At 29.4% G+C, this 23,853-nt stretch overlaps 1 protein-coding gene across 4 annotated transcripts in view; it reads left to right on the top strand.

The window, feature by feature from the left end:
- Positions 1-23,853, top strand: part of LOC145247443 (WW domain-containing adapter protein with coiled-coil-like) — a 220,044-nt gene that overhangs the window by 102,037 nt on the left and 94,154 nt on the right. For all 4 annotated transcript variants that reach the window (XM_080109211.1, XM_080109214.1, XM_080109213.1 and 1 more), the window contains 2 exons: positions 8,678-8,829; positions 22,103-22,230. In XM_080109211.1, coding sequence (XP_079965337.1) covers positions 8,678-8,829; positions 22,103-22,230 — 280 coding nt within the window. The remainder of the gene's footprint in view (positions 1-8,677; positions 8,830-22,102; positions 22,231-23,853) is intronic.

The following is a 23,853-nucleotide window of genomic DNA, read 5'->3' as shown; positions in this document are numbered from 1 at the left end:
ATAGAGCTGATTTATAGTAAAAGGTTGTGTAAATTTTCTATTCTAATCCAATATTGTGCGAATAACTAGTAAATTAAAATTTTAGCTGAAAATTATTTTTATAATGTGTATGAAGAAACAACCACATTAGTAAGAGGATAAAATGTTTGTTAATGATAGGATGCAATTATGTTATGATTAATCCTCCGTAGGGGTGGTTCTAGAACAGGTAACAGCATAATCATGGCTTGTGGAACAGTCTTTAAACACTTAAAGTTTACTGCTAATATTTATAAGGTATTTTTTTTTTTATTTCTTTTTTTTTTTAATTTAAATTTGGCAATATTTAATTTTGATGAGCAATAACTTTTTACATGAAAATGTTTGCATTTTTAAATTTTATGTGCATCATATTGTATACACTTGAATTCATTTAAAGATAGTCCCATCTTAAAGAAAAAGAGACAATTCTCAATATATTGAATTTAATATAGGTTGAAGGTGTTTCTCACAAAAACAATTTAAGTTAAAAAAAATTTTTTTGTGCATGATATACTGAAAATGTTGTTTCCACCGCTATTTAAATGGTCTAAATCTTAGTGATTTGTTTTTTTTTTGTATCTTTTTTAAATTAATTTATTACTAAAAGAAAAAGTAGCTTCATCTTTAATGCACTTTGAATCATTAAGATTTAGTGTGCTAGCTGTTGAAATGAATCGTATTTGAACGGTGAAAGTCATGCTTTGTGTCACCCCCCCCCCCCCAAAAAAAAAAGTTTTCCACAAAGGTAATGAGATTTTGTCCAATATTTAGGCTTGTTCGATCTAATAACTATTACTTCCATTATGATGAATTTTTATTTGTCACAACATGCCATTTTTGGAATGAGATTTTGTTTAAAACCTCAATTTATGTTAGTTGTGTATGTTAAGCTATTGAAACTGTGCTATCAGTGGTTGGTAAAGTTTTGTGTCTTTGTTAAAAGAAAGGACCTTTGAAATCTAGCTATCTATAGCCTTGTTCCACTACAGTCTGGAGATCATTTCCTAAGGAACCATTACCTTGGATGTGTGTGTGTGTGTGTTCGATTTGTGTTGAGAATAGTGTAAAACTTGCTGTAAAAACTGAAGCCACTAATCGAGCTAAAACTATTAAATATATGCATATGAGAATAAAATATAAATCTTTTTTAAAACGAGATAAGTTTTATAACCTAATCTGTTCACTTTATTTCACAAACTCTAAATGAAACATCTGCCCTTAGATTAATTCCTATTTTAGTCACAAAAATCTGAATAAAGGAATATTTTTTGTTTCTATTAAAAGTGAAAGGAATTTTTTTATCAGTTAAGATTAAACCTACTTTTGATAATAAAAATAAATTTTTATATTTGATTATTGAAGTAAATTAGACACATTTATCTTTGTGTTGATTTTGATTGTTAAATCTTTCATTAATCTATGTATACTTATGTCTGCATGTTTGACATGTAAACATCTGTGTCAAAATATTTATTTCAAACCATAATTTGTGAGAAAATGTTAACTCTGGAACAAACAAGATTGAACATGTTTATGAAAATTTGTCAGAATAAAATCACATAAAATAAACGGACATTTTGAAAAACGGATTAATGTATTTATTTAAAAAAAATATTAATTACATTTGTATTAATAAAATCAAACAAGATTGGGTTTGTTTCTAGTCTTTATGTAACTTTGATAAATGCACCTTGAATTATTTAATTTAGTATTGTTAATCAAATATTTATTGAAATCAAAAATAAAATAAGAGAAAAAATTAAAACTATTTTTATAAATCCCATTAAAAAATATGGTACTTGTACAGTTTAATCAAGACATAAAAATGAAAATATCGAGGGAAAAAAAAGGTTATACATATCCGTTATGGAATTAAGTTCTCCGAAAAAAAAAAAAAAAAAAAAAAAAAAATTTTTTAAATTTCATCAAGTAGTTTATTATTATTTATTATTATTTTATTTTTACAGCAAAAAAAAATTTATGATACCAAGCAAAAGGTTTGATTTTTAGGAAGAAAAGCTACTATTAAAGATAGGGAGGGAGTGTCGGGGCTTTAAACTGAGTTATTTCCCCTTGGCGTGTTCAAAAAATTCAAAGATGTCTATCTTCAACGTGCTGTCATAAAAACGTGTTTTTCTGCCGTAAAAAAAAAATATATATATACTCGATCAAATTAAGTGAAATTTTTTTTTTTTTTTTAGATCTTCAGCCCAAAACGGATACGTACAATGTAACCTTTTTCATTTTTTAATGTTTTGATTAAACTGTACAAGTGCCAAAAATATATTATAAATATAACTATATTTTGAATTATTTTTCTTTAAGTTCTTCACTCGGGTAAACGCAACTAACCTATTATATAAAGGGCAGTTGTCTGTGTGTATGTTTGTCCAGCTAAAAAATCCCAAACTAAAAAGCAAACACCAACAAGATCGATATATAGTTTGATTGTTGTTGCTCTAGATAATTAATATCTAAAAAAAAAAAAAAATCTTTAGGGGGTCAGCTGGGCCTGGTTTTGTCAGACATGGTCGGTTTTTTTCAAGCATTTCCAGTGTTATCTATTAAAGAGATGAATGACATTATTTTTATTTATTTATTTGTACATAAGAAAAATGTGCTCGGAAGGAGAAAAAGATAAAGAGGTAGTTTTAATATGAAGATGTTACACTTATTTTTTTTATTTTATTACTTTTTTAATAACCCTGTACATTGCCGGGTAGCCCTTCTAGTTTAATATAAATCCTGGCACAATAATTTTATCAAAATACATACATTCTTTATGAAAAATTGTCAAAATCAATGAATAAAAAATATATTGGTGACGGATAGAATTTTAACTTTCTCTTTGAAACAGGTTTGAGCTTAATTTTTTCTGTTTGATTGTCTTTTATTAAAACCGATTTTGTTTAGGTGTGTGGGGGGGGTACTTATTTCTTTTGGTGGTCAACAAGAAATAACATGTTCACTCCATTTTAAATACTGGGCACACACACACGCACAAGCATTGTCCATAAAAATTAAAAAGTACTAAAATTATAATTCTTTTTATTGTTAATTTTATGGAGATTCAATTGCATGTTGTGTGTTAAATTAACACCTGTTGCTTTAAAAAAGCTATGAGGGGTCTTCGATGTTCTCCTGTGACCAACGTAAATATAATAAAATCTATTGTATTTACGTCGGTCGCGGTTCTATCCTCTCGAAAAATAATGCAATTTCTTTTAACTTCATGGGATACGTTATTTGGATATTTTTTATTACTATTCTCATCTTGGTTATCTTCACAACGTTTTGGCCGATGTAACCTTCGACTTTCTATAAGTGCTGTAATGGTAACAGTCAAGATGAAAAGAATTTAAATAGTTCAAATTATTTATCTTCATCTAAAAAAATAATTTTCTTTTTTCTTAGTATATATCTTGGACTGCGTATAAATCCCAAGGTTACTTAGATTTTTTCTAACCATAAATATACTTGTTGACTAAACATTTTTTAAATGACTGTTTTTTATTGTAACAATTAAAATCTTAAGAGAAAAGTTTTTCCTTACATGGTTGTCAGCTTGAAATAAAACGAAAGATGCTTTTAAGTTGATGATGAGAGAATCCGATTTTCAAAATTTTATTTGATTTTGGAAACAAGTAAATGGAGCTAAATCTAAATTTTTGGCTGCCAGTGGCACTAGATAATTAACTTTTTTTTTTTTCGTTTTACTTTTCGTGATTAGAAGATATATATTTTTTATTTTTTATTTGGTTTCCATTTGCATGAAATGACTTGCCTTGAAGAACAGGTCTTGCCTGACAATGTCTTAAGATTGAAACAGTAAATTTATTGTCGTAGCTTATGGTAATTTTATTTACCTAAATTGAATAGTATATATAGGTGTGAAATGTAATGTGTACGAAGATAAATATACATATTTAATAAAAGGATAAAATAAATTGGACGATTGAATTAAAAGCGGAAAAGAGAAGACCTAATAAAACTTAACGTTTCGCCCACTGATTCTTTTTAAAGAGCAAAGAAAAAATTATATATATATATATATATATATATATATATATATATATATATATAAAAATTAAATGCCATACCACTTTTAGTTTTTATATATATATATATATATAAAACTAAAAGTGATATGGCATTTAATTTTTTTGTCTATTAAAAATTTAACATTTTCTATTCATTCAAGTCGGTACCTTTATTTATTTATTTATTTATTTATTTATATATATAATCTTAACCTTTTATTACATGCCTTGAATCTTTTTAAATGCAGCTCAAGTTTTATCATTATTTACGGTGAAAATTAATTTGAGCTAGTCAATTTCTTTTGATTGTTTTTTTTAAATAGATGATTTTAATTCTTGTATTTGCTAGTCCATAATTTGCCAATTTTGTTGTTGCTGGAATGACGAATCTGTTCACTGACAATATTCACCGTTTATAACAACCATCAGCGTTTCTGTGGGACACACGATATATATATATATATATATATATATATATATATATATATCCCCAACATGTCATTGTGCTCTTAATTTGATCAATTCAAAATATAGCTATTTATAGCAGTTAAAACTGCTACAGGAAAATGATTTCCGTAATGACTTGTAAGCAAATGGTGTAAGCCTATTGTAATCGTGTGTGCAAATTCACTGCACTCCATGCAATCTTTTGCTCTCTTTCTCTCCTGCTGCCCATTACAACTTAAAGAAATGTAAATGTGCTTATTGCAGCAGCAGCAGTCACCTCAGACGCTCGTGTTGGAATGTGAAGGTTTTTCGATCAATATCCTCCTCTATATATCCGCTATGGTTTTATTACTTAGAACTTGAAAACTGCATACAAAACCACCAGCGTTGTTGTTGTTGGTGGTGATGTTTGGGAGGGGGGTGACTACTGTTGCTTGTACTTTTCTGTTAGAGATTTTTCTCCTCTCTTTACCTAGGACGTGAATTTTCTTTTTATGTAAATGTGTATTGAAAGCACCATTTGAGGTAGTTATTTCCATTAATATCAGGACAATCACAATATTTTATGCAATCGTGTATGGATATATATATATATATATATATATATATATATATATATATATATATACACACACACACACACACACAAGTCCACGTGAGGTCACATTGCTTCAATAATTTGAAATTTCTTAACTGGTTTATCATGTTTTACGAGGATTACAAAGTCAGAATAAGTAGACATTTATTCCTTTCTCTCTCTCTCTCTCTCTCTCTCTCTCTCTCTCTCTCTCTCTCACCCCCCCCCCGAACATGAGGAGTGGGTTGAGGCTGAAATGTTTTCTCATAATGCTGAGGTATTGTCTTTTATGCTTATCAAGTCCCAAAAGCCACTCGAGAATAAGTTCTGCTAAAAATAAATCCTCAAATCTGTTTTAAAGAAATTTTTTTTGGTTGTTGACCTTACATGTTTAGATTGAAAAAAAAAAAACCCTGATCTTTTACAAGGGAGTCACCATTTATCAAGGCCCAAAAGCCACTTAAGAATGAGGGTTAATTAATGTACGGTGGCACTGAAACAGCAGCATAGTGATTGTTAGTGGTGAAACTTTGGTGGAATTTGATTATTTAAAAGGGCAACTCAACAAGAATTTGTGGCACTTCTACACTATCAGAACGAAATTTCAGAAATCATAAAACTGAATTTCACATGAAAACAATGGTATCTACATATTCTGCATATTTTTAAAATTATTAAATCAAAATGAAAATCGATAAGGTAGAAAATTATATAGAATTTGAAGAAAACGATTGTATTTGTTTATGTAAGACAGGAGAGTTCAAAAGGGAGGTAATTTTCCATTTCGGTTTATTTTATAAAAACAAGATGGCTGCAATTTTTCACCTATAGTTGTTGTTTTTTTTTTAATAATTCATTAATATTCTGTTAATTTTGATTGCATAATTTGAAAGCTAACATTGTAATTTATTAGAATGGACAAAAAAAAATCAGTAGAAGCCATTGTTTTTTTTTATCTGAAAACTCCCATTTATTAACTACAAAATTTCGTTCTGATAGTGTAGAAGTGCAGAATTTGTTTACAATGGATTTGATGATTGTTAAAGAAGGATGTTTCTATAGAAAAAACCTTGATTTAAAATTTTCTCCTTGAGCAAACTTTAGTTTTTGTTTATAAATTTACTTTAATGTAGCTATTGTTGTATATTAAAATTATGATTTATGTATCCATTTTGATGGATATCGTCTTCTCGTTTGCTTTTAAGTGCTAGTTTGAGAACTTAGAACTGAACTCACAGGGATATTTTTAAAAAAATTCTTTTTAGTACTTAATCAGTATAAAGACCTTGCTATCAAATTTTTCCAGACAGTTTACATAAAATGTTGGAAAATCCAAAGCCTTCATGCAAACACTGGCAATTTTTTTTTTTTTTTTTCAATGAAATCTATTTATTACAAAGATAATTCAATGAAAAATATAAACATTCTTTTTGTTGTTGAAGAAAATACAATTTTTATGAAACTTTGGAAAAATAAAAAATCAAGAAAAACCAAACACTAATCGTAAAGTATCATGAATATTTTTTGAATAGCAAACAAAATTTTTGAGAAATTTTCTGATTAAAAAAAAAATCTTTTTTTGTTCAACTCGAGATAAATATTGAATTTTTGTTATTTTTAATAAACCAATGCTAGCAAATGTTTGGCTGCTGTGATTTCATTGGCTCAATGTTTCTGCATCTTTCATAGTTTTTGAGTAAACTGTAAAATTCTGATGTTAGCACTACACTTATTCTGCATAAGTACTTATCTTTTTTATAAACTTTTTCTTTTGAAGGAAGAGTTTAGTTAAAAATCCACAAAAATATGTTGGCACTTCAAAGGAAAAATAAAACCCTGAAAGTATGAGCATAAATCAAACAAAACCTTGTGGAGTGGTGGGAGAAGGGGTGCAATGGGAAGAAATTGTGATTTTTGTTTAACATTAATCTCATACGACACAATGTATTTAAAGAGTTGTCAGTTCATACGTTTTGAGATAAAACGAAAAATTTAGAGAATCTGCATGCTTATGATATCTGAAGATTTTTCTTAATCTATATATAAATACTAACATGTGTCACGTTTCCAGATTATAAATTATTAGATTGGGAGATCTTATTTATTGAAAAAAAGGATAGAAGTGATAACATACTATGAACATTAAATTATTTGATACCTTAATTTAATATTTGTAGTATGTTATAACCTTGTATCCTCTTTTTTAATAAATAGGATTTTCTGATCACCAAAGACGCAATAAAAAAATAAAAAAAGTTTTTGGGCCGTATATGAAATTAAATATATCTTCTTGGTCTTCTGGCTAGGATCCAAGGGTAGTATCTGTTTTGTCTGAAGATGGTATGATATCGAGGGGTTTCTGTTCGCACCGGGCATCCATACAAATGGAAATATGTCACAGTCTTATAAAGATATTGAAGATAGATCATAATAACCAGATATATTCTGACATTATATTAACCAGATTACTTGAATAAATGCTTTTACAGTTTTAACAAAAGGCCTACAATAATACCGCGGTGTCTTCATTCATACTGAACGTTCATAGAATGCCCAGCAGCAATATATTACAAATGAAAGATGCCGCTGTGGAATTTCCACAGGTCCTGCTAGCTTAAAAGAAATGTAGGCAATTACCCCCCCCTCCCACCAACTACTCGATTCATGAATATAATCACATAACTCAAATGTGTGTATGTGTGTGTATATAATATATATATATATATATATATATATATACACACTAGAACATATGCGTATAAGCAGTTAAAAAAAATGTTTTTTTTTTTATATCTATGTTTATACATGTGGTAAAAACAAGTAAAAAGGAATGAGTTACTTTTGGTTATAATTGTTTTTATTCAGCAATGCTAAAATCAACATTTTAGTAATTACATTGGTAAATTCTAAGTGTTTTCTTTAATGTCCTCAGGTGTCTTATTTTATCCTTTAAGAAAATGTAGTACAGTAGAACCCCAGGATACAGCATTAAAAATTAGTAACAAATGTGACAAAACCAAAAATCACTAAAATTAATCAAGTAGTTTTATTTCTAAATAAGAGAATCAAATTTTATGAGTATCAAAGGAATGACTGATTTGCCTGCCATTTTGAAAAAAAATCTCAAGAAACAAAGAGAGATAAGTCAATGATTACTTACTAAATTTATGTAATGTCTACGAATTCCCATTAATTACTTAATGATTTTCTTTATAAAGAATAAAACTACATGATTTTTTGAATGTGATATTTTTGTTTTGTCACAGGTATGTACATCATGCAAACTTTTTATTTTTATTTTTTAATATAGAGGGAATTCTGGGCAAGAACCAGTATTTTTTACGTAAAACTTTTTCTTTCTGACCAATTACTTCCCTTTTTATCAAAATGTATAACAATATTACCTGAAGACATTTTTCCAATATTATATCTTGAAATATTTGCAGATTTAATCTTTTTTGTATTGAATACAATTTGTGAAGACAAAACTGATTTTAAATTTTGTTTCCTTATCAAAGTAACTGTTAACACATTTTTTTTTCTTCATATTTTTGTGTTTACCTTAAAATTATTTATTTTTTTGTTTTTGCAGGCTCCACTGAATCACCTTCATCAGAACGGAGACTCAATCATCATTCATATACCAGTAACAATAGAAACAGCAGTAATCACCAAAATCATGATAAAAATCATGCGAATGATAAGGATATTAAAGAACAAAAAGAAAAAGACCATAAAGCAGAGGTGAGAAGAGGTTTTCTTGCTCTTTTTTTTTGTAGGCAGAAGAATTGCAGTTCGTAAGAATTAAAAAATATTTTTTTCTTTTTAATCAGTGCTTTTCAAACTTTTTGCTGGAGCGGAACCCCATGGAAACATTCCACTGGCTCATCGAACCCTTATGAAATAATTTAGTTGTTTATGCATAAAACAGCATTTAAAAATTAAAATATTCTTATGATTTTTTTAGTCTTCTTTTGACATTAAAGTTATAATAATATACTAGTGAAACCTGTGGGAACTCATTCACATGTAATATATTGATGTTGGCATTCTGTAGATGTTACGCATAAATGGAGATACCCTGATATTATTGTAGCTCTTTAGTTAAAACTATAAAAGTATTTATCTAAGCTAGCAGGGACACCCGGCCATGAAGTACACTTAAATATATTTTAATTCTTGCAGATTTCATATTATAGAGTTAATCTCCTGTCAATTTTTATATATTATAAAGTTGCGATTTCAAAAATAAAAAAAATATCATGACTTGGGTTCATTAGCTTGACTCAAAACTAAAATTTATGAAAAGTGTGTGTGTGTGTGTGTGTGTGTGTATACATATATATATAACTTGAGTTCCTTCAGCTATAATCAAAACTGAAACCAAAACTTATTAAAAATTCTTGTAATTATAATTGGTCATTACAAGAAGTGGAAATTCATAACAATTAATACAGTCACTCAGATGTAAATGTGACATGCAAAATAACACACATGCTATCCTATTAATATCGATATATATATATATATATATATATATATATATATATATATATATATAAAAGCAAACTGAATGTAGTGGTGTAAAATATTTAAACAATAAAATTTTGAAAAATAGTATATAATAATAGATTATCAAAATTGAATTTACCACTCTGTTTAATTGTTAATTTAGAAACTGCTGAACTCTTGGACTATACTGGCAGAACCCTAAGGTTCAGTGGAACCCTGATTAAAAAGCGGTGGTTTCAATTTTGAGCAGAACCGATTCATACCTCTTTGGGCATCTCTTATTTTAATCAATAATTCAGTTTCAATATACAGGGTGCGGCATAAGTAGCACTCTTTTTTATATCTTATAATGTATTTATGTAGATTTTCTTTAACTAATTCCTAAACATTTATTTTTTCATTATTTGTTTCACTAAAAAAAAGGGCGTTACTTATGCCGTACCCCGTATTTTGTAAACCATATGAAGCAGTCAGTTAATTCACTTTTTCTACAACGTTAATAGCTTCTTTTTGAATACAAAATGCAAACTTAATCGGGGATAAAATGCAGGATCATCTCCTTTCACCAAGCCCTTTTAAAGAGGAGACTTCATTGGTTTGGCCACACTGCATGTCATAATCCAGTAGAGTTCGACAAAGCAATAGCTCCAGAACCACTCCAAGATTGGTGCTCATGCCCAGGAGGCCAACTAGAGGTCAACTAAAGATGTGGTTACATACTATCAAAGCTGACGTCAAGTGTTTTCCATTGGTCCAGGGACTGGCTGCTCTTAACTATCTGGGTCACTGCAGACTGTCACTCATTCGAGATGGTGTGTGTTCTATGGGAAGGTGAATGTTGCCTCAAATCAGTTGTTTCACAAATACATTATGATAAATATTGGTTGGTGCTCTTCAAAAGAAATCTTGTATTTCCAATTCGTTTTAATATTTAATCTTGTTTGATATTTAATTTTGTTTAGTAATATTTAAAGTAGGGAAGGCATTTTTATGCTCTCATTTTGAGGTCTTCCCACTATCACTCATTAAAAATCGAATTTTATTCCAGATATATTTTTGTATCTATCATTGTGAGATATGTTTGTATTGATTAATCATTTTTCATATGGACGCCATCTTGATTATCTACTATGAATTTTAAAAATGTTTAAAAAAATACATTCTAAATTAATGTTTTGATTGATATAATAATTTTATTAATAAAGAGGTTGCCAAAAAAAAGAGTTGCTGCTATCAGTATACATCAGTAGTTTTCAATTTGACTGCTAATGTTATGTGCTAACGTACTTCACACTTTTACATTTTTCTTGTAAATATAATTGGACTTTGCATAACAAATAAGTGTATGTGTTTTTTATACAAATGTATTCATTATTATTGCCCATGATTTTACCTTATAAAATTATAGTGTTATAACAATTTTAATAATTAAATTTAACTTTTAAATAGGTCATTTTTTTGTTCATTTTCTATGAGGGTTTTGCTTTTTTCATTTATGCGAGACTTGAAAAAACGATTTCTTTGCGCTTCTTGCACAGTAAAACAACAACAAAAAAAAAGGGTGTGTATATATATATATATATATATATATATATATATATATATAATTAGTGGCCTGGCAAAGCCACAGGGGAGATGACAAAAGCAGCAAAACTGAAGCTGACCTGCAGGACATTATATATACAAATGTATGCAAATTTGGGCATATTTTCTTGGTTTGAAAATATAGGTTCTTTTTTTTTTTTTATCAAATGTCATAAAATTTTAACCATAGAATGGTATTATAATCTTACAAAATCTTGCAAATTTTCATATAGTTTTGTCTTATAGGACCAAAGATATGAGCATTTCAATATTAAATTTGGCTACCAGTGTGTGTGTATGTATGTATGTATATATATATATATATATATATATATATATATATATATATATATACACACACACACACAAATTTTTTTTAAGCAATTTTATAAATTTCAAATTTCAGTCACTATTGATCAAAATTTAACGAATGAAGGCTTGTTGGAAAGCTAATGACCTGAATTGTGTAGTGGGCTATGTGACATTTGTTCTTGAGGTCATACATTAAGATCATTCAGAACCTATATTTGGCACTTTTTACAGCCATAAAATGTTTAAATCAGTCATTTATTTTCATAGTTTTGCATATGAATTACAAAATATCTTATATTTCCTCAAAACCTCTGGCTTTGATGGAGGGGAGATTAAAACTTGCTGCTATGGTTTCAAATAATCTGAAATAATAGTAAGGGGAGACTTGATTCGAAATATTTCTCATATGTTATATGTCCCCTCTTTGGTTTTCATACATAAAGTAAATTTCACAGTGTATAAGGATTATTTGATTCATAATCGTACCCTATTTCCAAAAGAGGAGAGATATAACATAAAAAATATTTGGAATCAAGTCTCCCATTGCTGTTATTTCAGTTCATTTGAAACCATAGCAACAAGTTTTATTCTCTCCTCCATCAAGCCCAGAGGTGTTGGGGAAATGTGTGTGTATATATATATATATATATATATATATATATATATATATATATATATATATATACACACACACACACACTGTAATATTTATAAACAAATATTAACAATTATTTTTATACCTACAAACACTAGTTTCATGCCTACGCATCAGTGTAGAAAGTGATAATTACTCTTGAGATTCAAACCCAGTCATAAAGCCACTTTTGGCTTTACAAGCTATTATCTTTCCTTCAGGCCATCGGTAATTAACAATAAGTGAAAGGACATTGACTATAAATGCCATGTTGGCGGGCATTCACATTAAACGGTGTGTTCAACGCCAAAAATTTTAATGTTGCATTTATGCTAAGATTAACAGCTTTTTTGTTAATTTACTGAAGAGGGCTCAACTTTTATTTCTTAAAGGGATTTTTAGAACTATAAGATTCTAATAAATATTTTCAATTATTTTTACTAAGACAGCCATCTTCTCCCCTTCTGTCCATGTGCTCTGTTAATACTATTTCACGTGGTATATCTTTCTTTCCAGCTAGAAACAAAAATCAAGTTGTAAGACTTCAGGCAATATCAATACATACAATTAGTATTGGGACGATTAATCGAAATCGGATAAATAGAAACCTTCTGTGGTATCAGTATTGGAATTAAGGAAATTTGAGCTTAATTTCTGATTTCCAAAAGTTATAAATCCCATTCCCAGATTTAGCATTGAGTCTAATTTATCTTTTTTATTGGTCAGTTATTGTAAACAAAGTAAACATTCTAGTGTTCACTTGCCTATTCCCTGAGTAAACCCTTTTGTACTGATTTGCGAAATCTCTCTCTCTCTCTCTGACATATTTCAGGAAGGTAGCAGTTAATTATTAAAAGAATTAAAATGCCCTGGCAAAGCACCAGTCGACACCCGGTGCTCGTACTGGACTGGTGGCTGAAGTGTGGTGTCTGCTCAGATGCTGCACTCAAATTAGTTGTCCTTAGTCAATGGAGGGGGAAACCTTTCTATATTTAGGCAATTTTATTTTTGCAGAATGTCTCTTTCGAGGGAAGCTGATTATCTCCCACATTAAACCGACCTTGTGTCACAATTTGTTTCATGGAAAACAAATAATCAGTTTGACACTCATTGTCTGGTGATCTGGCTTCTGAAATGTTTTATTGCATTTTTTACTTTGAACACTAGTGAAAAACATGAAAATCTCATAATGGGTTTTATCAAAATCTTGGATAAACTACATAAAGGGAGAACAGAAGTTTGTTGAATTAAAAAATAAATTATATCTACATTTATAAATAACCCACCTCTCTAAAGAAGAATGAGATTTAGGTATTTTTTACTGTAACTATAACAGAACAAAAAAGATGAAAAACAAATATGGGAGGAATATGTTACCAAATCCAAGATAAGTTAGTCTTTTATCTATGTAGATAAGTTTATGTTTAAACTTATTTTAAAGCATTTTTTAATTCAAAATAAACCTAGTGTACTCTTTGTTCAGTTAGAACAAGAAATGGTTGTCCATAAGCCCTGCATGAAGACCCTTGATAATTGCTCAAAATTAAAAAATAAACAAAATGCTGGTAGAAACACATCAAATGTCAAAATTCGTGTGAAATTTAATGTTCTACCAGTATTTTGTTTAATTTTTGATTTTTGAGCAATAAGATTAATGGCAAACAAGTTTGTGAATGTCCTTAAAAAGTTAGAATCATCTGGAACTGATGGTCATTTTATGTCAAATTTATATATGAAACTTATTTCTTGCTTGAAATTCTGAAATAGTCTTTCTTTTGGCCACATAATCTAAAAAAAAAAGAAGGGTGGAATGTCATTTTGAGTCAGTTATTTAGCTAAATGTGTTAGCCTACAAATTTGCCATTATTATCATCTATATCTTTATATATAGATGAGAGAGAGAGAAAAGCAAGTAAATCTAGGAACAGACCAAATCTTTATATTTGTGAGAAAAATATATAGACATTCTTCCATAGAGGGAGGGCAGAAAATAGATAATAGTCTCCATTCCCTATGTTAAAAACAATTTTCTAAATAGTAACATTGTGTAGAAACTCATTATTGACATGGGGATGGGCTTTGTTAACTATTGTTTCATTCTTTTCTTATTTTGCATACTTTTTTTCTCGACTTTTTAATTGTTTATGAAAATTTCAAATGCCGTTCAAGACAAATAAATCCAAATCAAATTTGTTTTCAAAGAAAATCCAATCTTGTCTCACAATTTTCAATCAATTACAAGGAAAACATTTGAGAAAAAACTATTTGAAAAGATCCACTCCTAAGTGTTATAAAGTTCTAAGTTAAAATCCTGGATGAATTGTAAGGTAGTGTTTAAACTGCAAATTCCAGTATTTATTATTTTATAGATGCAATCAAACATAAGAAGTTCAGATGCACAGCTTGAATAAATGCATACATCTAAAAGAAAAATGCTAATTTCTGAAGGAATCACTATTCTAAAAAAGTGTTTATCATCTGATTGATACTTTTTTATGTCTCTGAAACATGGCTGATGAGGGTGGTCGATCAGCATCAGTTGGAAGGTTTTGATAATGATGAGTCTTGTGTTGCTTGTGAACTGACTGTATCTCAACGGCTGTTTTCCACCAACGTCATAACCTGAAGTCTCTGCCATATATCTTGTTGCAGTGGCATTTACAATGTTCCAGACATGTAACTAGATGGGAAATTTGTGATCCTTTATAGCTGTTTGACACAGGCGTATCGATGAACAATTGAAGACACAGGCAACAACTATCAGAAAGAATGCTTGGTTGAGCTCTCGAATCCACAAGTGGTTAGTCTTTTATGGTGGGATTTCATATTTAGTTTAACGTTTGTTTTATATGCTGGAGAATAAGATAAAATATAGTCCTCCACAAATGTTTTGTCGTTTTAAGACTCTTCGGTATAGCCAGATGCAATATGCGTATCAACCCTTGGGTTTGAATTCTGGACTGTTTTGAATTCTGGATCTTTGTTACTGACCATAAGTCCAACACTCTTACACTATGGGCCAACTTGCCTACTAATGAGATTGAAGAAATATATATATCTCGCTTTTAAACACTCTTTTTTTTTTATATTGATTTTATTTACCTATCACAGTGATAACTTTATCGAATTCAATTCTTTTCTTGGAAGGAAATTGCTTTAAGTGGAAATTATTATTTCCTCTATTAAAATGCTCCACATGTATTCCAATTAGTTAAACATTTTGTGCAAACTTGCCCAAAACCACCTTCATTTGGAATGTGGTACAGGCCAGGAAAGAAGTTGGCTTAATTCTATCTGGGTGAAGCCATTACAACCACAAAATGAATAAAATATGTTCTGAATGTTTTTGAAATGCAAGGAAAAATTAGATCCCCCCCCCCCAACAAAAAGTGTCCAGATCACAATTTAGCCGATTTTCAAAAGTTCTATGGATATACATATCTTAAATCTAATTTGTAATGAAGAGTAAAACTATGACCAATAAAATATTGTGCAAATGGTATTTAACATAGTTCATGGAAACTTTTCTTTAAACATTCTGATATAGAAACTTTATCAATTACTTTAACCAAGCTTAGAAGAATTGAAAGCATTTTCAATGTTCATATTGTTTCAATTTTACAAATGATTCTGAGTCAAATCAAACGGCATTGTGTGGGAATTTTACAACTTCTATTAATATTTATGCCACAGTTACTCTAAAAACTTACAGGCATGACCAATAAATTGAAGCACTATTTCTTGTGTTTTGGTGCGGTATGTGTCTTGCAAGGGTTTATTAATCTTCCTACTAAAGAATATCCATTCCGTAAGTTTTTTTCCAGTCACATACATATCTCACTTAGGCAAAATTTACTTTTTGCAAGGAGGTTTTGTTGTCCTCCTACATCTGTTATTTGGTATTCCAAAATGATCACTGATTTAGTACTAACCAGGCTTAACATCACTTTAAGTGATTTAACAAAACCAACTTATCAATGTGATTATACTATATTAATAGGAATGTATTTTTTATAAGGTTGTTAAAAATTCCAATTTATAAGGTAAAAAAAAAAAAATTAATAAAATGGATGCTTAAAAAGAATTATAAAGTTTGATTTACTTTTTTAATGGAGACACACAATGTTTTAGCTTCAAATTTTTCCATATTTTAGTTATGCTAAACATTTTTCTTTTGATTAGTTAAATTTTATGAATTCATCAAAAGATGCAGTAATGAGCTTTTACCTCTACTTTTTCACCACTCTTTCAAAATGGTTGGTGGTGATATCATTTTATAATTTAACTTGAAACTTTTCAATTATAGCAGATACATTTATTATTTATGTAATTCATGTTAAAATATATATTCATTTTCAAAGGAAGTGGTTGCACCTCTTTTGTGATTCGAAATGGTTATGCCTCTCACATGATTAAAATGTTGATGAAATAGTTATCTTTTTTTGTTTATGTTCCAATTTTTACCATCTTTAAAAAATAAATTGCACAAACTGATTACTGAAATAAAACATCTTTTCAGTTTTTCTAAAGGTCCAAAATTGCCATACTGAATTGTATAACTCTTCCACATTAAAACATATGATAAGACTTGATAATTTGATTAATTCTATTTTTATTTGTAATTATTTTTCTACCGGATTATTTTTTGTAATTTTTTAAATGTAGACTAATTTTGACATGATCACTATTATTTCAATAATGTAAACGAAGATCAAATGTTTTATGGATTTTGAACAAAAATTAATCAATATAAAATTTGATTTGTGAAGTATAATTTTTTCAGGATTCAGAGTTTTCTAGAGAAGGAAGCAGGGTGGGGTGGGGGATAGGTCATCATCATTTGTTTTCTCTAATAATTATATCTGAACTTTCGATTGATTTTGAGCCAAAGTAAATGCAGGAAATTTTTTACTGAAAGATCTGCCTCTAAATAATTTCCTGCATTCACTCATATAACTTCATGTGAAACTTTTTATTGATTTTGAGAAAATCAAAAGGGAATAATGAACTCACAAACTGTAATAAAAAAAAAAAAAGTCCTTTTCTATTTCGGACCAAAAAGGTAAATGTAAACTTTTGTTTGAAAGATAAAATTCAAATTTTTTTTTAATTTTTTTTTTTTCAAAAGATGATTCATCAATTTATTAATACAGAATTTTAATAAAGTGTCACTATCTACAATCAATATGCTTTTTAAATTGTAAAAGTGAAATTGTTCTCAACACATTTATTTTAATTGCAAGCATCTGTTCAAAAATGATTATCTGCGATGACCGAATAAACTACAGTCACTAATGTTTTCACTAACGCGCATAGCCAGATTCAGTTAAAAACAAGCTTGAAAAATACAGTGATATAAAGAATTTGACGTTTATTGCAAAAATGTTCTAACTCGCTGTACAAAGATGAAATGCTTAAAAGACTTGTTTAAAATTGGATCAAACACTTATTTTATTCCTTTAGTCCTTACATTCCTTGAATGAGGCTTCTGACAGAGGGGGAAAACTGCTGTTTTCTGGGTCAGTGTCACTCCATCTAGAGCAATGTCCATTAAAAAAGATGATTGTTAATGAATGAATTAAGGTGGGAATTCAGTCGTATCTCATGAAAACTTTGGGAATCGCAATATTGTTTAGAGTTTAATGCATTCATTTTCACATTTTGTTGAATTGTTTACTGTCTACTGCATCTCCTTTCACTATTTAATTACTTCCACCGTTTATAACCGATACTGCAGCCTTCGTTTAAAAATATAAACTTCTGGGAAGTTTTTTATTTACTGAAAACAATACAAAAAAAAAAAAAAAAGTCCAAATACTGATAGCAATGATAGCAATTGAAGGAGACTATACAACTAGTAACGTTAACATAGTTGATAAAACCTTATTGAAAAGAAGAAAAAAATGTTATCGGTGATGGAATGTTAGCCATCTTTAAACAGCCTTAAATAAAAATCTTGATGCAATGAAAACGATACTAAGAATTAAAGACTATTGTTTGTGTGTATGCGACTGAGAAATGCTTGTGAATTTCATACTCTTGTGAAACTTCCTCTTTTAGAGAAAGCCGGTCAACCCACCTAGGATGAGTTCCGCTTCAGCCTAAGCAGGTTGAACCGGCTTGTTTAACATTGGCGATCTAACAAGAACCATTGTCAATGCGATTATGCTGTATATTGGTGTACATTGATGAACAACTATGATTTATGTATTACCATGGCTCGAAAAATGGAAAGTATAAGGTGTTAAGCTGGGTTTTTTTCCCCCCTATTCTTCCACGAGTTCATTTTGTCATTTGTCAATATTTTCATAATTCTCATCGTTCATCTGTCTACTGATTATTGTTTCAAAATACTTTGCAATATAAGGGCATTTTTGTTTTTAATTGGATTTTCAAACATATAAATGCTTTAAGGATTTAATTTTTTTTATTTTGTTTTTAATTGGTGGAATGGGAGGAGGGATCATTTAAATGTGCAGATTGTCAGTTCACAGGGAAAACATGCGAACTAGATATAAGATTGGACTTGAAAGAGAGATAAAGACCTGGCCAGAGATAGGTTAGTTTTGAAGTCAATTTTTACAAATTGTCCAACACACATCAGCATGTAAATAGACGTTAAACCAAATATGACGATCATAATGATGCCATTGAATGTATAGTGTTCTCTGATCTTCTTTCACATTTTCCTTTATTAAATTTTTTCACTTTTGAGATTTCAAATTTTCTAATTATATAAAATTTTATGAAAAAATCATAAATGAATTTTGTGAAGATATCATTCTTTAAAAATGAAGACCAAAATCATTGTTGACTTTACACTTGAACAAAGTTGTGATTGTCTTCTGTTTGACACTAGACAATTATTTTAAATTTTAGAAATTGTTGATTGGATTAGAACCTTTGTTGAAACCCCAATAATTTGTAGGTCATCACCTTAACCAATTGGCCACAACACTTAATATTGATAACATTTGTATGGGATATTACATTCCACCAAAGTTTTAATCACTTTTGCGTTGTATGGTATAAATAGAATTCTTGAAACTCTCCATTAAAATGTCATGTGATTTATGTTGAAAATGCAATTAAAACTAAGAATTATAGTCTTAATGTATGTTAATAATGTCTCTTTGAGTCAGCAAAGTGAGGCTCTGGGTATGACCTTAAGATATCCAGTGGTGAGGCCCTATTTGAGGAATATGGAGCTGCCCCTTAGTTACCATTGCTGCCAGGTCCACTTTTGGCCCCGTAGTAGTAATGCTTACTAGAGCATTTGGTACTACCAGATCAGGCTGTCTGAAGGTACTTGCTTCCTAATCAAAAGTGCACCCAACATTGAGGCTATTTTAAAAAAAAAAGTTTTTTTTACTTTGCAAAAATCAATCATATTTGTCAAAAGAAAAACATTTTCTTTTCTAAAACTATCACACCAAACACTATGAACAAATACTAAAAGATAAATATAAAGAACTGAAGCATAATTCCCAAATTACTGGATTTGGCATTAAATAATCTGAAAATGGTTGATATACTATTAAACAAAAGGAACCAACCAATCAGGATAGTGATTCATTTTTTGTATACTCTTGCACTATCTTTGAGTGAGTCTGAAATTATATTTATTTTATCAAATGTGTTTCCTATAAGTTTTGGAAAGGTATCCCCCACTTTCCAAGGTGAGGTGAAAATTAGTTAAATTTAGTGATCTTTTGAATTCAGTGGAAACATTTTCTAGTGAATCTCGCAGTTTAATACCATATTTATTACTCGGTATATTTAGTAACAGTCGGTGACTTTCTGAGTGAGGGAGTAAATTCTTCTCTCCTTTTCTTTAAAGACCACAATTAAAGATGGTTAGGATTGAATATTAAAATACTAAAATCGATTAAAAAAAATATAATCATTTTCTAACAACACAAACTAATGTTTGCGTTATATGACTGAAACAATTATGGTGAGACTTTTGTCACAATTGAATCATAAATATAGAGGGAGGAGTAACTTTATATATTAGATATTAAACATAATCTTAATCCATAGAAGGAAAGTTAATTTATTTTTGAAAAATTCTTTTTATCAAGTTTATTCTTTCAATTTCCTTAATCAATGCCATTCATAGACTTGATATTATTCTGTTACCATTTTTATTTAAGATTCTAGTTTAGAACTCGAATCACATAAAACCATTTAGAATTTGATTAGCATAAATCAGTTGCAATGTGTGAAGTTCATTGACAAGATTTATAGTCTTTCTCGTTTTCTATTTATGTTTCTGTGCAATTTTCATTTTATATTTTCATCGACTATTATAAATACACATAATGAGAAATGTGTATCCATGTCGGCACCTTCAAAAATCAGCATCTCATCTTTAAAGGTGCCCATCTTCACTGTTTATTTCGTTTGCCTTATTTATTTGCAGCCATTATTTTTCCACAGAGTTTAGAGTTTCTTGAATCTGATTAACGAATCACTCCATTTTGATGTCAAATTATTTACGGTTATCAGGGATGCGGATATATTTTTAATAGAACATTGCAACTAAAGTTTATTAATAAACAGTAGTCTTGAACTACATGAAACCAGAGTAAGTGCTGTTTTGTTTTTCTTTCCATTTTTTTTTCTTTTTCTACAGTAGTCCCACAAACAATTTGGGAGACATGCATTTAAGAAACTATATCTTTTTTGAAAATTGGCAGAATAAAAAATTTTGTAAAAAAAAAAAAAAATTGACTATGCTCAAAGCCAATCTTGGCATTAAAACTGGCAGTCATTAAAAGAAATTTTGTCTCAGCTAAAATTAAAATGTGTAGTTTTGAATCACAAATCAATTTCTAACTATTAGTCTTCGTTTGCTTGTTATTGCTTCACAATTTAATTCCTATTCACTACTTGAAATCATTGAAATTAAACAAAAAAGACAAACCTCTCCCTTCATTCTGTAAACAAGCGAATATTTTCGTGTCTATTAAAAAATGAAAGATTCTTTTCTTTGCTCATACAATGTTAATTTTCATGCAATATTATTTTATCAGTTAAGATTAAGCCCCCCCCCCTTCTTTGCTCATAAAAAGTAACTTTGCATAGGTGATTATTGAAGCGAGTTGTTGGACACGTGTATGTTTGCTTTTATTATATAGATGACTTTAAAACAAAAGTATTTAACTTAGAGAAAATAAAACAATGACAGGTTTTCTTTCCCCACCCTCCCACACACACCTTTATTTTCCTGTTTCTTTATCAATCTGTCTGAATTTACAGGTTACCGTGTATATCTGAGAAATAGAACCAGAGTTGGAGTAGATCATAACTATTGGTTGTGTATAATGTCTCATTTTTTTTCTTAATAAGAACGCATACACGGAGCTTATTGCACCCTTTTTAGCTTTATATGTCAAGTTTGCTGAAAATGATACTTTTTATTCCTCGCCCCCATTCCCCACTGTGTAGTTTCTCATGAAATACCCAACTTAACCTCTGACCATGCCCATCTCTGATAGGACAGGTAATCATATAAGGCAATGTAAATATAATTCATATAGCAGTTAATAACGGGGGTTAATTGAGTTAATTGAATACTGACAAATTCATAGAAAAAAAAAAGTTAACTTTGATAAAGAAAGGCGGATGCATATTTCAATGAATGATTTTTATTTAAGAAAAAAAAAATGTTTTCAGAGCAATAGCATTAATTTGTTAGAAACTAAAAAAATCTCGACAAAGATTTTTAATGTTAGATCTTTTGGGCTATTAGTGTGTGGGGGAGGGCATGCCTCTAAAAGAATGAATAAGCTTTCATTAATTTAACCTTGTATTAAGACAACTTTTTAAAGGTACCTTTTTTTTTTTTTTTACTCTGCCAAATTGTGTGCGATGTCTGCTTTTGTTGCTCTGGTGGGATCTGTCTTAATCTGTTCTTTTAAAAAAAAAAAAAAAAAAATGCAATAATGAAAATAATTTCATCCTTTTCAGGTACAAAAGTCCGCTGTGCGGGTGTTTGGTGATTGGTCAGAACACATTAGTTCTTCGGGTAAAAAGTACTATTATAATTGTAAGACGGAAGTGTCTCAGTGGGAGAAGCCTAAAGAATGGCATGATATGTAAGTACCCATTTTCTTTTCTGCCACATATATATACACTCCTCCCACCCCCACCTACTTAAAAAAAAAAAAAAAAAAAAAATCTTTTTGCAGATATCAAAGATTTCTACAGCTCGAATTAATCTGATAATTTATTTCCTTTAAACACCTGGACTATTCTATGAATTTTATCAAAGTTTTTTTTTTTTTCCTTAAATGAAAACTGGTTATCAGTTTTAGTAAAAACATTTATTTATAAAATCTTCTTTGAAATTTTCAAATTTTTTTTATTCACTAGTTCTGCTCACAGTTTATGATTTTCAGTCTGATGAGATCCTAAAACGCACCCACACTATTTCTTTATAAAAAGATTCTTACCAATATTTTGTCAAACAGTCTGTCAATTAAGTAATAATTGATTACATTCAAGGATTAGATTAACTTTTTTTTTTTTTCTCTCCAGTTTTTTTTTTTTAGATAAAGATAATGTGGAAAAGAACAAACTGGAACTGCAATTAATATTTATAGTTAAAAAAAATTGTTTTGGTTTCTTTATATACAGATAATTTTATGTATACGGATAAAAATGGTGAAAACCCTTTAGATAACAAAGTAAATAAAATGCACTAGGAGGGCCTTTAGTTTACAAGATAGAAGATACAGTAAGCAATAAATACTCTCACATAAGCTGGATAACTAATAAGTTGGAGTTGTCAGGAGAGAATATGCTATCTTTCATGTAACCCCATCATAATATATGGTTAGTTGCTCTGTTTAACTCTCCATTAAAGAATTATTGTTTTTAGTCGGATCCAATGGCCTGCTTTCTTAATTGTTTTAGGAATCTTTTTAATAACTTTATTTACTGACATCTATATATATAAAAGGCAAAAATCGGTGTGTATGTATGTATGTATGTATGTATGTATGTATGTATGTATGTTTGTTTGTAACGCTAAAACTTTTGAAAGACGGAACCAGAGTTGACAAATTTGGTATCATATTGCACCTTGATCACCCGGATGACAAATATCGAAATTTCACGTCAAACGGACCAGTAGAAAGGGGTCAACTGATCGTTTTTCTCCTAGGGGGGCCCCCCAAAAAACCTGTCATTTTAACGTTATTCAATACGTGTCACGTGACGTGACGTCAGCTCAAACTTTTGACAGACACAACCAAAGTTGACAAATTATGTATCATATTGAACCTTGATCACCCGCATGACAAATATCGAAATTCCACACCAAACGGACCATTAAAAGGGGGTGAACTGATCATTTCTCTCCTAGGGGGGCCCCCCAAAAAACCTGTCATTTTAATGTTATTTTAATGTTAATATTACATAATCCAAAAACGCTTAGTCATGTCACGTGACGTGACGTCAACATCCAGTAATGGCGAACAAATGTAAACAAACACTTTGTTTTACCGATACTTTTGTAATTTCTCTTCTGCTTTGTTCTAGAGATTATTAAACTCCATGACAATGTCTCCAACGTATTTAACTGGTTAAAAATAGTATTTATACAAGAGTTTTAACGAAAAATATCAGGAAAAAATGTACAGGAATAAAAAAAAATTCAGCTTTCAAAATATTCGTCGATAAAAAAACCGATCTTTATATTTACGCTAGCCATTTTG

This window comes from Euprymna scolopes, chromosome 25 (assembly GCF_053919585.1).
Source record: "Euprymna scolopes isolate OS-2025 chromosome 25, ASM5391958v1, whole genome shotgun sequence".
Classification (NCBI taxonomy): domain Eukaryota; kingdom Metazoa; phylum Mollusca; class Cephalopoda; order Sepiida; family Sepiolidae; genus Euprymna; species Euprymna scolopes.
Note: the sequence above shows the minus strand (reverse complement) of the source record. Positions and strands in the feature narration are given on the sequence as shown.